This window comes from Fusarium tjaetaba (assembly GCF_013396195.1).
Source record: "Fusarium tjaetaba strain NRRL 66243 chromosome Unknown NRRL66243_c0000071, whole genome shotgun sequence".
NCBI lineage: Eukaryota > Fungi > Ascomycota > Sordariomycetes > Hypocreales > Nectriaceae > Fusarium > Fusarium tjaetaba.
The window spans coordinates 84357-98334 of NW_023501267.1; the positions used below are offsets into that span (position 1 = coordinate 84357).

General features: G+C 48.2%; 3 protein-coding genes across 3 annotated transcripts; 1 reads left to right on the forward strand and 2 right to left on the reverse strand.

Moving 5' to 3' along the window:
* Positions 1 to 384: 384 nt before the first annotated feature.
* FTJAE_3825 (TAP42 component of the Tor signaling pathway) lies at positions 385 to 1434 on the forward strand (the record flags this gene model as incomplete). The annotated part of the gene is made up of 1 exon (XM_037350165.1): positions 385 to 1434. One exon carries the CDS (start codon positions 385 to 387, stop codon positions 1432 to 1434), a length of 1050 nt encoding a protein of 349 aa, XP_037209077.1.
* A 280-nt stretch (positions 1435 to 1714) lies between these two features.
* FTJAE_3826 (uncharacterized protein) lies at positions 1715 to 4289 on the reverse strand (the record flags this gene model as incomplete). Its single annotated transcript, XM_037350166.1, has 2 exons — positions 1715 to 3528; positions 3578 to 4289. 2 exons carry the CDS (start codon positions 4287 to 4289, stop codon positions 1715 to 1717), a joined length of 2526 nt encoding a protein of 841 aa, XP_037209078.1.
* Positions 4290 to 5785: 1496 nt separating this feature from the next.
* Positions 5786 to 9509, reverse strand: FTJAE_3827 (YVC1-vacuolar cation channel; the record flags this gene model as incomplete). The annotated part of the gene is made up of 5 exons (XM_037350167.1): positions 5786 to 7538; positions 7586 to 7654; positions 7706 to 7777; positions 7826 to 9116; positions 9176 to 9509. 5 exons carry the CDS (start codon positions 9507 to 9509, stop codon positions 5786 to 5788), a joined length of 3519 nt encoding a protein of 1172 aa, XP_037209079.1.
* Positions 9510 to 13978: the final 4469 nt, after the last annotated feature.

Consider the following 13978-nt stretch of genomic DNA (forward strand, 5'->3'; position numbering starts at 1 on the left):
TGACATATTGATGGGGAAAGGGAGGGGGGTTGAAATCTGAGTTAACAATTCGGTTTGGGTTCTAGGCGTCAACGGATATGAGGCATTTGCTATCTGGGGCCTGGGCGTGGTTTTTATTCGATATCCGCATATGAATAGCATTTCAATTTCTTCATGATAACTTGTACATGTCACTTGACTCTTGATGATCCCTGTCCTAACATTTCAATGAAGTTAAGAAGCTCCAGGAGATGTCGCCCAGAGCGTGCTTATCGATAAGAGCTTGAGGTTAGCGCGGGGTTCTCATCGAAGAATCCAAGGGTCTCATCTAGATTTATCATCCCCTCCATTCGCCCCTCGTTCTTTACTTCAACCAGCTTCACATTACAGCAAATCATTGTTATCATGTCTTCAGAAGAACCCCAATCCCTGCGCTCTCTCTACGAAGCCGCCGAAGAAAAGCGCCGCGCTTTAGACAACGCCTTCGAGGCAACTTCGCCCGCCTACCGCTCTGATCTTGAGGCTGCACTATCCCTCTACTCCTCCGCGCGCGACCAAATCTCAGCTCTTGCCCTTTTCTCCTCCAACGAAGGGCTTGAGGACGTTTCTACATCAGACCTCCCTTATTTCCTTCTCGACGCCCACGTTGCGGAGCTCGTACAAAAGACCCCCAACCAAAGCCCTGACCAACGTCTTGAGGTCCTCTCCAAGTCTCGCGCCGCCTACGAGCGCTTCCTCGCCACCGTCGACAGCTATGGACTAGTGCAGAATCCTTACGATCGCGTACTCGAGAGATATCGCGACGATCCTGAGAGATTTGCTGTTGTTGCTAGTAATGATGCTGCGGCGCGACGAGACGGCAAGATTGCGAATTATCGCGCCGAAAAGGCGCTAAAAGAGAAGCTGGAAACATTGAGACGGAATCCACGATACCTGGACGACGGCGACGAGGAGCTCGTGCGGGAGCTTTACCTGACACAAATCACTTTTGCAGTGCATTCTGCGCTTCAGGCGCTGGACTCATTAAATCGCGAGGTGGAGATTCTCGCCCAGGCACCTCGACCGCTTGCGCCCTCAGCTACAAATGCGCCATCTCCCGAAGATCACTCTTCCCGGCTTGATCAGCCTCTACGCCGTCTACACTCCCTCCAAGCTGGTCCTCTACTGTCTAAACAAGGCAAACCTTTGCAGCCATTTACGCTGCTTGGTTCACGGGATCAAATGTCAAGAGACGTGTTTCGCTCAGGGCACAACTTGCCGACCATGTCCATCGATGAGTATCTCGAGGAAGAGAGGAGACAAGGAAATATTCTCCAGGGCGGTGTGGAACCGAAGAAGGTGGTGGATGAGGACGACATGGAAGCTATAGATCGTGAGACGTATAAGCAGCGCGAGTGGGATGAGTTCGTTGATCATAATCCCAAGGGAGCAGGAAATACTCTCAACAGAGGTTGATCTGTGTTGGAAATATCGTATAGATGTTCGGCGTTTAGGTACATGCATGGCAGGATATAGAAAATAATAGCACATGGAGCGACACGATCTATGAGCACTCACAAGAGCTGTTGACCACTTCACTTAAGACCAAAAGCCAGTGATAGTAGCCATGCTTCTCAATCTATATGTTCAAGTATCTGAGAGATATGCATTCCCATTTACAGGAGAATACTCCTTTTTCTTTGGATCCTGGTGCCGTTACCCCTTTATCGTGTTCCAAAAAAGAAAAGAAACATCATTATGCAATCGTATCATCACTGTCATCAGAATCCCACATGCAGTCATCATCATCACTGTCATCTCTTTTTGAGCTCAAGGCTTCGATTGCGGACGCTGACTCAGAGTCGGTTGTCTCGACTGTCATGTTGACCGCTTCGCCCATTGTTTGATGGTCCGCGGGAATGGCGTATCTGGCGTCCGTGAACTCAACATCAGACTCGCCAAGGGTAAAAGAAGACTCTAACGAGATGCGTCTGTCTTGGGTCATTGAAGCAGCGGACGTACTACCCCAGACTCGTAGCGCATCCATGTCCTCGATGATGGAACCACAGACACTCGAAGGGGTTGATATCGTGTGACCTGTATGGAAACTAGGCCCAGGGCCATTGGGTGCCACCAGCAAGTCTGCTGAGGGGATTGCATCCCCAAATACGCCTCCGCTTCCGTCATCATTACCTCCACACCACAGAGGAAGGTATTTGAGTTCGTTTTCGGTGAGAGTGAGGAGTAAATGGCGGGTCAAGTTGAGAGGAGGCCAGAAATTTTCTCGTCTCCACGAAAGAGTTAGCGGCCTCAGCCGATCTTTCACGGCAGCTTCAAGGGTATTTAGTGATACGATAGGCATGCGTGAAGGACGCGTACCCATTTCTGGGAATTCGCGGTCGCCGAGTGCAAGAATACGGCCCCATAACAGATTGTTGGATAGCCCCGGCGTGCATGCAAGAAAGTCGTCGAGGGCGTCTGTTGCCTCTTGCACAAGACCGCTATATGATTTATGCTTGTATCCATCCAGTTTGCACCTGCTGTGATTCCATCTTTGATTATCCAGTTCAACGCCGAGATCATTGTAGGGCACAGCACAGAGTAGCATCTGGATCGGATTAAACAACATCATGAGGCAAGTCATATTGTCAAAATCCTTGGGTTCCACGTATGTCAGGCGGTCTCGGTCTATTCCGTTGTATGTTGAATGACTATCCACTGGTGCTGAGTCTATCGCCTCTTCCCATGCGTGCGTAAATTCGCGAGTCAGGGCACTCATGAGAAGACGAAGCTTTTCCAAAGCAATTTGGCTCATAGGGTTGTTTTCCTGCTCAAGGAGCTGCTCGGTTACTTGTAGCTTGGCCCATTCATCGATGTCCCATGAAGCGAACAAATTTGGGTTCGTGTAGGTCTTGTTGATTTCTGATACTCTATCGACGAGTGCTTGTGCCCCATGCTGCACAATGTTGCTAAGTTCATCGGGAAGTTGGCCCAGTCGTCTCCCAAATATCGTCGTCTGGCTGTGGGCATTATTGTTCGCTGGGTTGGTGTCAGCCAGTTTGAGGGCGAGCTCGTTAACGAGGATCCTGAAAGCAGAGTCCATCACAGAAGGAATCTTGAGCAGAGACCCAATTTGCAAGGCTTCCTCGGGCAAGACCTCGATAAAAGCAGTGTTTTGGCCGTGCATTATCCATTGGGTTACACGGTCGGTAAGCATGGAGCTGCATTCGAAGAGGCAACTCAACTTCAAGATGGTGAACAATCTCGGGGCCGAATCCAGGATACATCCTTTGCCTTCGATCAACATGAGCAGTCTCACGATACCATTTCGGTGGCGAATTGGGCAATAATCAGGAATTTGCCGATATAGAGGTGTCTCGTACGCATGTTTATTCGTTGCTTTCAGCTGTAGCGCACGCTCTGGATCAAGATTCAGTGGTTTAAGCCTGTAGCCAATGTTTGCGTTCGCCTCAGTGGGTGTTGTGTTGTCATGCTCGGCATTTGTATCGACATCTTTGTTGTTTTCTGCGCGTTTCGGCTGTCTGTTGCACTTACAAATGTCATCATGACCTGTTTTGCGTGTCAGACAATCCGTTACAAGCTGGGTACAATTACTTACCACAAACTAAAAAGGGATCAACGCCATTAAGAATATATGAGCTCCACCATTTAATGATCCCGGGAGTTAAAGACAGCTCGGTCATCTGGAAAACTAACTCATCTCCTTCCGAGGGTGGCGTCAGATCAAGCAAATACTTGATACCGTCGGGCAGTTTGTTGACCATCTTACGGCGGCGTTGGATTTTGAATTGGTATGTAGGGCCAAGAAGTTCAGCGAATTTGGGAGAACCAGTCTCCAGCAGCTTGCTCGAATGAACTTGAAACTTCTGTGACTTATAGACTATGCCATTGCAGTCGGTATAGTCAAGAACGCCTTTATGATGGACAGGATAGTCGATGAACACAAGAGTGTCCCCCTGATTGAGTTCGAAGGACACCATATGCAGTCGATAGAGCTCAAACAGCCGAGTCTGTTCGACATCCTTTATTGGTAGAAGTTTCGGCAAATGGTTACCATAAAAATTGTTTGCTTTGTTGAAGGAAGGACCCGTCCAGCTTGATAGAGGGGCTGGTGCGGGTGATGGTTCTTCGAGGGCCAAGTGAGTAGCTATACCAAGAAGATGATGAGTATGTGGAGACTGAGATTGCGGTTGCGGCTCGCTTTGCTGAGCAGTTTGAGTGCTATGTTGAGGTTGGTGGTTGCTTTGATCAGCCAGATCATCCCAGGCAACATGTGCTTGTTCGATCTGCCAGTCATTCGGGACATCCATTGTTGTGAAACAAACGTGGCTCACGCCAACAGTTCAAGAAACGCCAGTACTGTTAATCTCTGGAGCAGTCGATATAAGAGATCAGAGGCAGTTGGAAGACTCGGTTATAGAGAATTATGTCAAAGGTAGAGAGAGATCTGGTTTGGCGTCAGGAATCGTAGGCAGCCAACCGAGAAGCTGTGTCGCAAGGTGGATCGCGCAGATGATGTAGGTCAGCCAAGGTTGGCCACTTGGGTAAGAAAGAGACAATATGCGCAGAGAAATAGATAGGCAATTGTTCAAGTAAATGCCGATGCTTTACTTTGTTGGATGATAGAAACAAAGAAGGAAATAGATGAATGTAAGATGAGGAGTTGTGAGAGAGAGGAAAGCATTGGGCTGACTGACGGTGGAAAGTGGCAGGCATGTAGCAAAGTTTGAATACAGCCCTATGAAAGTACATGCACATGTCTGTAAGGCATACCTATGCCAATGAAATACTTCCATTTTTACCCCTCCATAACCAAGAGCTGATGCCTGAGTGTGAATGTTTTGTTGGAGGGCAGGAGGGGTGGTTGCCTTGAGGCTGCCATGCAATCCAATGACCTAGTGCATAAGTGTGGCAGCTCAGCCTCCTATACTTGCATCTATAGTACTCCGGGTGACACTAAAACTGGAGCCGTTCAGACGTTAGGACGAGACAACGCCTCTGTCGTTTGGTGAGTCAACAAGCAAAACACCACTCAGCGGGCATTGTCAGACAAGGATCATGCAGGACAAGTACTGTAGTGACTCTTCAGTTACGTCTTTATCGTAAAGGAAACAAGGAGATTGCAAGCATCAACACCAATGTAGGCAGCTTCTTCTACCCAGCCAATCAGCCTGGAATTATGCACGTGTGACCATTCAAGTCTGGCCTGATCTTCTCATAAGTGGCGATAAACAGACGTATCTAGGCAAAACTAACAACAAATTAGACCGTTGAATATCAAAACGGGCACCAGTGCGAACGCTAGCGAAAAGAAACCTCCGGTGTTAGTGCTTTTCCTTTACCAATCTCAACTTTAGGATAGCATTACTAGAAGCGTTCTACAAGACTCCAAATAAGTATTGGGTCTTAGTACCAGATAGATGAGAGTGCATACTAGTCACCCAGTAATTCCTACTAGGTAATCTGCGAACGTAGAATATTTTCCTTCTTGCCCTGCGCTTGTTGAAGAAAGTTTCTTTTGACAAGCCCACTTTATTTAATGAGTGACAGGCTTCCCCGCATGGCTTTACAACGTCCTCTGGCAGTCTATTTTGGCAACAGAGTAAACGACATCTGGGATGCTCCAGAGAGTCACTGGATTATGAGATCGAGGTGAGTTTCATCGACTATCAATTCGAGCGCAAGATGCATTCTATTCATACAGCGGTCAAGTCACCGTTTAATTACCACCTCATTACAGAGTACTCCTATCTTATGCATTCATTACCATATCAAACCAAAGCTATGCCCGAACGCCACCTATGCTTTACAATGAGCCCCCTTTCTTGAATAGACTGTCATCAGTCTCTGCCTCATCGTCGGACTCATACACTACTTCCTTGCCCTTCCCCTTGTAATCCCACATGCCAGGTTTCTCCTCCTTAAGGCTTCTTCGGCTGACGGGTCGCTTAGACGCAATCTTGCGTTGACTGTTGTCGATATGGTACTTTCTTAAGCGGTCTCGTCCAGCCACCTCAATCATCGGCTCCATATTTGCTTCATCCCCCGAGTTACGCCGCGTTGTAGGGACCGTTGAAGAGTTCTTCAGATCCCGCATCTCCTTGATCACATCCGCAAAGCTTTCCTCCAGTGTCTTCATTCTAGCCAACACCAGCCTTCCCATTCTGTCGCGGTCGCCGGAGTCGTTACCACCGCCTGCCCGTAACCGATTATCCTTCATGAAAGTTGCAAGTTGGGTCTGGAAGCTGCCAGGCATCGCACCAATATGGTCTCCCACAACTTGATCAGACATCGCACTCAAATCAACCGAGGACAACCTTCTAATGTCCTTGGGACGATTTCGTGGCTCAATGCTGAGAAGGGCTGATCGACTAACAGCACCAGCCTCGGTCATACCTCTTGGTGGCATCACTGGTCGAGGCTTCGTGTTGGCGACGTACATAGAGCGGCGAGGTGAACTGCGTCTTGGTGTCTTTTCACCAGTGGTCATTCGTCCGCTAGTTCGTGGACGTGACTGGCCAGGCAGAGGTGGCGATATCGAGGATGTCCTCTGCATCTGCTTGACATCCTGCGGGTTGAAGAGTATCGTATTTGTAGAAAGTGTTCGGTTGTGTGCTCCTCGTTTGGGTCGTGGTGTCTGAGAAACATTCTTGCCAGAAGAGCTCCTCTTTCCAGAAGAACTCACAGAGGACGCCAGCTTTCCGAACTTATTGGCATTGGGCGCAAAGTAGCTTTCTGCTTCCTCGTGGATTCCACGGCTAACGGCAACTTGACTCTGCCCAGCGTTCGTAACATGATCATCCTCATCCTCGTCATTTGTCACTAGTTCGTCATCGCCATCAGCATCAGTCTGGTCTTTGTATTCGGATAAATCCGCATTCAGACGAGTCCTGGAGAAATGCGACGGCCGGAGTGGGTTTCCCACGTTAGACATCCTATCAGCAGGATCACTCGCTGTCGATCTAACGTCCGAAACACGCCTAAGATTAGTAGTACGAGCCAGACCGACACTGGATCTTCGTTGCCAGGGAGGCATAGTACCATCAGGCGTTTGCCAGTTCCCTGGCGACGCATCATTGTCGTCGTGTTGATCCATCCAGTTACGAATCGCTGTCTGCGTCTTCCGCCTCTCCTGACGTCTTTGTGTCCTCAATGTTAGGGGATCAGGTAAGCGCCGGAACACCTCTTCGAGGGCCCGGTCCTTTTGAAAGCCAGCCACAGATTCCTCGCGAACCCTAATGCTTGGACTAAAAATGGCTGCTCTGCTTACGGGATCCATGAAAGAGATGTGTCGACTTCGCTCCCGAACTGGGTGTTCCACCAAGTCAGTTGCCTCGTACATAGACGGGGCAAGCCAGTATCTCTCGTATAGGTAGATGCAGAACAGCACGGGAAAGTGTGTCACCTTGATGACAGTTCTGTTCAGCCACACGAAGGTTCTCAACGGCATGCAATATCGTAGAGGCATAAGAAGCCACGCGAAAATGTTGCTAGGGGCAATATACGAGAACAATGCGTCATTCTTCACCATAGATATTGTGTTGATAGCGAACAAATACCTTAAACACGATTAGAGCAGACCCATTATGCGGACAGGGACACTTACTGGTGCTCTTCATTGGCATTGGACGCAATAGCCATGAACGAATTCGTGAGAACGGTGATGAGAATTGTCCTGGACTGATTAGCAAAAAGAAAAAAGGGAACGCGTGCTGTGAAAACTTACACAACAAGGAAATGACAAATACTCAGAAAGAGAACCAACAAGGCTCGTCCTAACCAATTGTACGCGTCCCATCTGTATGCCATTAGCCTCAGTTGATTTCATAATTGCCAGTATACTTACACTTCCCATGCTGCAGGGGTGAATCCCATCAGAATCTGAAAGATCTTATAGGCAACATCACTCGCACCGAACGAGTTCTTTGTCAAAGAGAAAAACACGAAGAACCCGCTACAGAGTACCAAGATCAAAGTGAAAACGGCCACCAAGTCCACCGCCATAAGACGAAATGCAATAAGAAGTTGCGAGAAGTATTGGTAGTGATCCAAGATGCTAAAAATACGCGGGAGCAGCAGAATCGCATTGGCCGCCAGTATATCATAGGCATTGTCGTAAATGTGGTGAGAGTCGGCCAGGAAAACGCCATACGCTCGCATGCAGTAGTATACAATGAGCAACAGCAGGATTCCGAGGTCGAAAACATTCCACACGTTCAAGATGTACAGCGCGAACCCCTGCTCGTTGAATCCGACGAGCTCGTCAAGCATGAAGCCAGCACTCCAGAACCAAAAAATCAGTTCCAGGCCTGTGATTTGAACCGAACGTTCAGCAAGAACAGCAAGAAACAATCCAATCAGAACGGCGAGAGATATTGTCGAAAGGAAAGATCTGTATCGAGGAACCCGAAGACGGGAGAGTTTGAAGAGAGACGCTTGTCGAGGATCGTAGAGCGACGCCGTACGACGCCCTGGCGGGGTGAAATGCGTTTCTTTCTGAGCAATTGTACCAAGCAGGGGAGTTCTATCGGTCGCTTTTCCAATATATCCATTCAAGTTAAGGCCTGCGTTTGGTGGAGGTTCCCGATGTAAGCTATCGGCAGACGAGTGGAAAGTAATCGCACCGCTCCAGATAGCTTCAAGTTGTTGGACGACGAGGGGATGGGCAAGCAAGTGCTTGGCTGAGGCTCGAATGGCGACCTCGAGAGTTGACGTTCGGGATGCTATCAGAGGCAACTTGTTGGCCGGCGGTGATTTTCGAGGAGACGTAGGTGCTTGAGATCCGGGGAGACCTTGAAGCGGGTAAAAGTCATAGGCAAGGGCATCGATCAACTCGCGGACATTGTACTCTTTGAGTAGCTTGAGAGTCAGCAATTCGCAAACCTTGGCACGAGTGCTACTAATTCCTGCATTGCCTGGGTAGCGTTCACCCTCTTTGGTGAATTGGAGGCAGTTGATCATGAGAGCATACAGAGTTGCACGGCTGAAATGCTGGGCACGAATCTGTTGCTGCATAGGCTTGACGAGGAATTGAGAAACCTGGGGTGATCGGAGTTGATCCCATGACAGAGTCGTTTCAGTGCGTGTCGATACGATAATTCGGATGGCGTGCGTTATGCTGTAAACTGGCAAAGAATCTACAATTGAGATTAGTACCAGAACTTGATACTTTGTGATTCCAATGTCTTGAGCGTACCTAAATGAGACGCCGAGAACAGAGGAAGAACAGGAAGGCCACCTCGTCGTCCGTCTTCGCCAGGCCTGTCTTCCTCCTCCACTTCGTCATCTTCGTCGTCCTCCTCATCTCCATCATTATTCGTACGGCGGTCATTACTCCGAAACCGGCTCAATCCCTCATCATGAGTATCATCACCGTCGTCGTCGTCGGCTTCTGTAAAATCCGCCGTTGCGTGTCGTTCAAGGGTATAACGTCGCCGAGCAGGACCGGGAGAAGGAGAGAAACTGGTGTTTCGGCGACGATCGATTCGGCGGGGACCAGCCCTGGGACGTCGTAGTAGGGAGGAGAACATCTGTTGGTGTTTTTGATCTTTTGGGAGCAAGCTTTCCGCCTTGCTTGGGGTTGTCTCAACGCGCCATGGAGGGGAAGTAGCGCGAAGTTCAGAGCTTGGTGTTTGTCAAACGAACTTAGTGAGAGTAGAACTCAGCAAAGAGTGTGGGGGGGACTAGATATATTTAATCCAACAACAGAGCCCGTTGCCGGAGTCGAATTTTGCAATCTTGGTAGGAGGAAGAGGGTGTAGGAGCGAGATGTTCCCTACGTAGCTGGGGTCCAACCACAACCTTCAAGGCCCGGGGCGCTGTCGCTACTGAACCTTGGGAGGCAGACGACGCTAAAGCAGGCGAGAATCACGTACCTATTCGCTTACTCCGCTGCTAATAGATACATGAGAGAAGGCCCCTGGACAGACTAGATTTTAGCGTCACCAGGATCGTGAGGGTGTAACGCCAGTGGACAAGGTTCTATTTGGAGGGATGGCTAGGGTCCACCGAACGGTTGACTTACATGCACTATGAGAGGATGAAAACCAAGGAAATTTAATGGCTTGTGGGACTTGAAGACCATGTGAGAGTTGGGGATTTCGTAGTGGCCGGAAGGCTTTTGAAAAGGAGAGGCTTCTTCTAGGGGAGATTTTGGATATTGGCAGTCTGAAGCAAAAGTGTGCTCACGTCTGTTGCTCTTCTGGTGATGAGGTTGTATGAGGATCACTGTTGTTGTGCAATAGATGCTCCAACATACTCCGTACATACATACAAACAATGGAGCAGGAGACTAACGTGATTGGAGGTGGATCATCAAATTAGCCATGACCCTGTTAGACTAACAGGACTAACAATTCCTGCATTTGCAGGACAGTCAGTTTTGCTCTGACTCGCAGTTTGATGTACTCTGCAGAGTACAGGGTGGATGAGGAATTCGAGATGTTGATTGGGATAATGAATGTGAAGACGAGCACCAGCTGATAAGACCTGGAGGCTGGCTAACATTGAATATGCTATGCTATTTACTATTACTCACTGATTTCTTTCCGTAACAGCTTTGACTGTGAAGACGATTTCTATTCCTCGTCTCGTTGTCAACGTCGTCGCAATAAGCAATATCCTTGCTTGACTCCTTGTTTTTCTGCTGATCCACAATCATTCGCAAGTGAGCAGCCCCGAAGACCCGACCAGACGTCTCACTTGCGCCCTGGTCCACTCCCTCTGCAACAAAAAATCAAGACGGATCCCATGATCAGCAACTAGACATTCGATTTTGAATCGCTCGGTCATGAACCGGTATGCACAGTGATAATGTTTGTATCTTATCTCTACTAGATTTGTGTGTCTGACAAGCACAATATCAAACCAACGGCATTTCCTAGATTGGACTTGCAAATCTGCCTCAGCCTTTTTTACCATCTCGATGAGATTACAGATCCAGTTAGATCGCTCCGGACCATGATAATCGCAAGCACAGACGATCCGGGGTGAAGAGTAGACCACCCAATTACCCTCTCGCGATAGCTTCGTTTCGCTATCACAATCCCACTACCCGAGCACCAAGCCAAAGTCCCTCGACATGTGCCGCAGATCTCGTCTGAATGTCCCCATGTTCACGCTTGCTGCCGGGTCAGCAACTTCTTTGCAACACGGATGCTCTTCCGTTCCATTTGACCTGCAGAACCACCCCGGCTTCATGCTTGAGCGTTATGTATGTACGCGTGAGCTCATCGTTCCAACAGGCAATCAATGCTCAACATGAGCTTCAAGGTGATGTTGATAGGCCAGCCCGCGCGTAGTGAGCAGATTTAATGCAGACTGTAACATGGTATGGTGGTATGGATGCGGCCACAAGTGAATGTAGTGTAGATTCCCCCACGTCCATTGCTTCACCGCCGCACCGGATGTGTGCGGGGATGATTTTCGTACGAGAAATTGGCTCCCTTATATCCTCACCTGATCGATCATATCGTCCCTATTCGGTTATGGGTGTTTCGATCACATTGGCAATGTAGTCTGGAACATGGTCTCGTATGCAAGCCACACCGCTGCTGTAAACAATGAATGCATTCCACCCACCGAACGACTGAGGTTTGGTTTCCCGGAGTTTTTGAATTACCAGGATTTGACAACCAAGGAGTTACGACGAAATAAGCTTCTCAATCAAAATACCGGCAGGGAAGTAATTTCCAGCTGTTATATCCACAATTATATACGCTTGAATGTTTAAAGCGAACTTTCATCAGTTGAGCCGCAACGGCTTTCGATGACTCCTGAGAACGAAGATTATGTGTGATTGTCTTACCAGGTTTTGCTCTGTGGACTGACGGGATACCTATTGGACATGGTGCTACAAGATGGGAGGACACTCCCCTTGAGACAAACAAAATACCAACGTAGGACCGTTAACAATAATTTACCGTCTCCGGACAGTGGGTAATACAACAAGAGCTGAAAGACTCTCGGCCACCAACGAGGTTCCCGCAGGACACTTTCCTCGAGCACTCGTATCTGTCCTGTTCTCAAGAATCTATGCACTAGATAAAACCAGCACAATGCTTGTTACCATATGTACAGCAAAAGTATAATAATTGCCTTATGATGTGATTTAATAAACGCTTATCCCTTCGTTACAACCGTTGACGTCCACCAAAGAAATGGCAATGTTGATCGTTCCGTTTTATGACTCTTTCTCTAGGGAACGATTCGGTTATGCAACGTCTATTAATTATATCACCAATTTTGATCGATCAAAGACAGGAGTAACGGGTCGCCTACGGAGACATCATGTCAGTAGAAACGTCTACCACCACTACTGCTCAGATATACCATATCCCTCCTTTTGCAAACTGAAGAAATTTTGATGAGAACTGAACTGATGAAACAAGATCCCCGGAACTACTTTGGCGTGATATTAAAACCTGGGGTTAGATGTATTGTCCTAACTTGAGACATCGGACAAGGGCCAACTGCAAAGGTGATCCAGGATAAATAGCAATACTTGAGACATCACGCAACCGGTATTAAACAGCATGGATGTTTTCGGGACCTGCTAGGTATTCACGCTTTCGTGACAATATAACCCATAATGTTTGTTGGTTCGTGTTGTTGAAGATTGCTATATTATAAATGATGTTCCCCTTTTCTTCAGTCTTTTATGAGCTTGCCCGTTGTCCATTGCTCCGTCATAGATATTGAGGTCCATCATGTTCACCATCTTGCCTCCCAGCTATGACAAATAACCTGCTTCTTCGGCCAATCTTCCTTCAAAAATACGCCCACTAGGGAAAAAATGAGCACCGGATCAAACTTCGAAGGGCTAGCAAAGTCCACTTCTCACAAGTCATCTGCAACAGCGGATCTTCAATCAGCTCACGAACATAATATATCTGAACAAGGCCGTACTACTGAAGACGATCGTCCAGCTGAAGAAGAACCATTGGAGTGCTTGGTCTATTATCTCTTTTCACATTCCATCCTTCGGCTGGCTCGAAAGCCACTGATCCGCTACCTTCGGAACCAAGCCACCTTCAAGCCTATTCGCCATAATCCGTCGCTTGAGATCATCACAGACCTGCCTTCAATGCTCTTCGGCAGCCTTCCGTTGTTAATATCGATATGGGTATTGACCAGCTACTGTTGGATCCCTTTATGCGGACTGATGATATGGGAACGTACGGGCTCTAATGTCGTATATGAATGCCTGTCATGGATCCTGAAAGGGTTTGGGATTGCGATGCATGTTATGGGAAGAACATACGAGGGCATCACGCCGATGAGAACTTCCACAGTCATATCAAACGGATCTCGACGGGCTTTGCAGTGGGTAGACGGCCAGATGGATGACGATGGACCGCTGGGAAGTCTTTTATATCCCATCCCTGTTATGGGACCTCCTAGCACGGCAATGGTCAGAATACGATAAAAAAGAAATGGTGTATTATATCTGTTAGATAAAGAGTATATCGTCGACGTAATGATAGGATGAAGAATATGTGCCTGCAGAGCTTGCCACCGAGTAGCTTCGGACACGAAGACAGCATATTGATCCCGAATAAGTAATTCACTGTACAAGATGCTAATATAACCACAGAAAAATACGCTGAAAATCGCTAGCATCTTGATGTTGGACTGTCGGTGATGGTAAGAGGCGTTTGGCACAGCAATGTTTAGAAAGCTTGGATCCTGACGCAACATGATAAGTGGATGGAATCCGGAGACAAGCTCCAGAATGGCCGCGACTATGCCTTGATCCATTCCTGGCAACAGAGCGGCCTGTCCCTAGCGAACGAGATCGGTCAAAGTTAAAAGAACCACGAACTTTGATCGTGACAGATGAGGAACGATGATCTAATCTGCTAGGACCAATGGAGATTGTTTGGCTGCTGAAATGATCAGGGTCTCAAAAGATAGATGCAAGGAACCCGGAAGCGTGCATGCGAATAAGCCACAGCCGACGCCTCTGATGACTGTTTTCCATCCATTGTACGGACCTGCA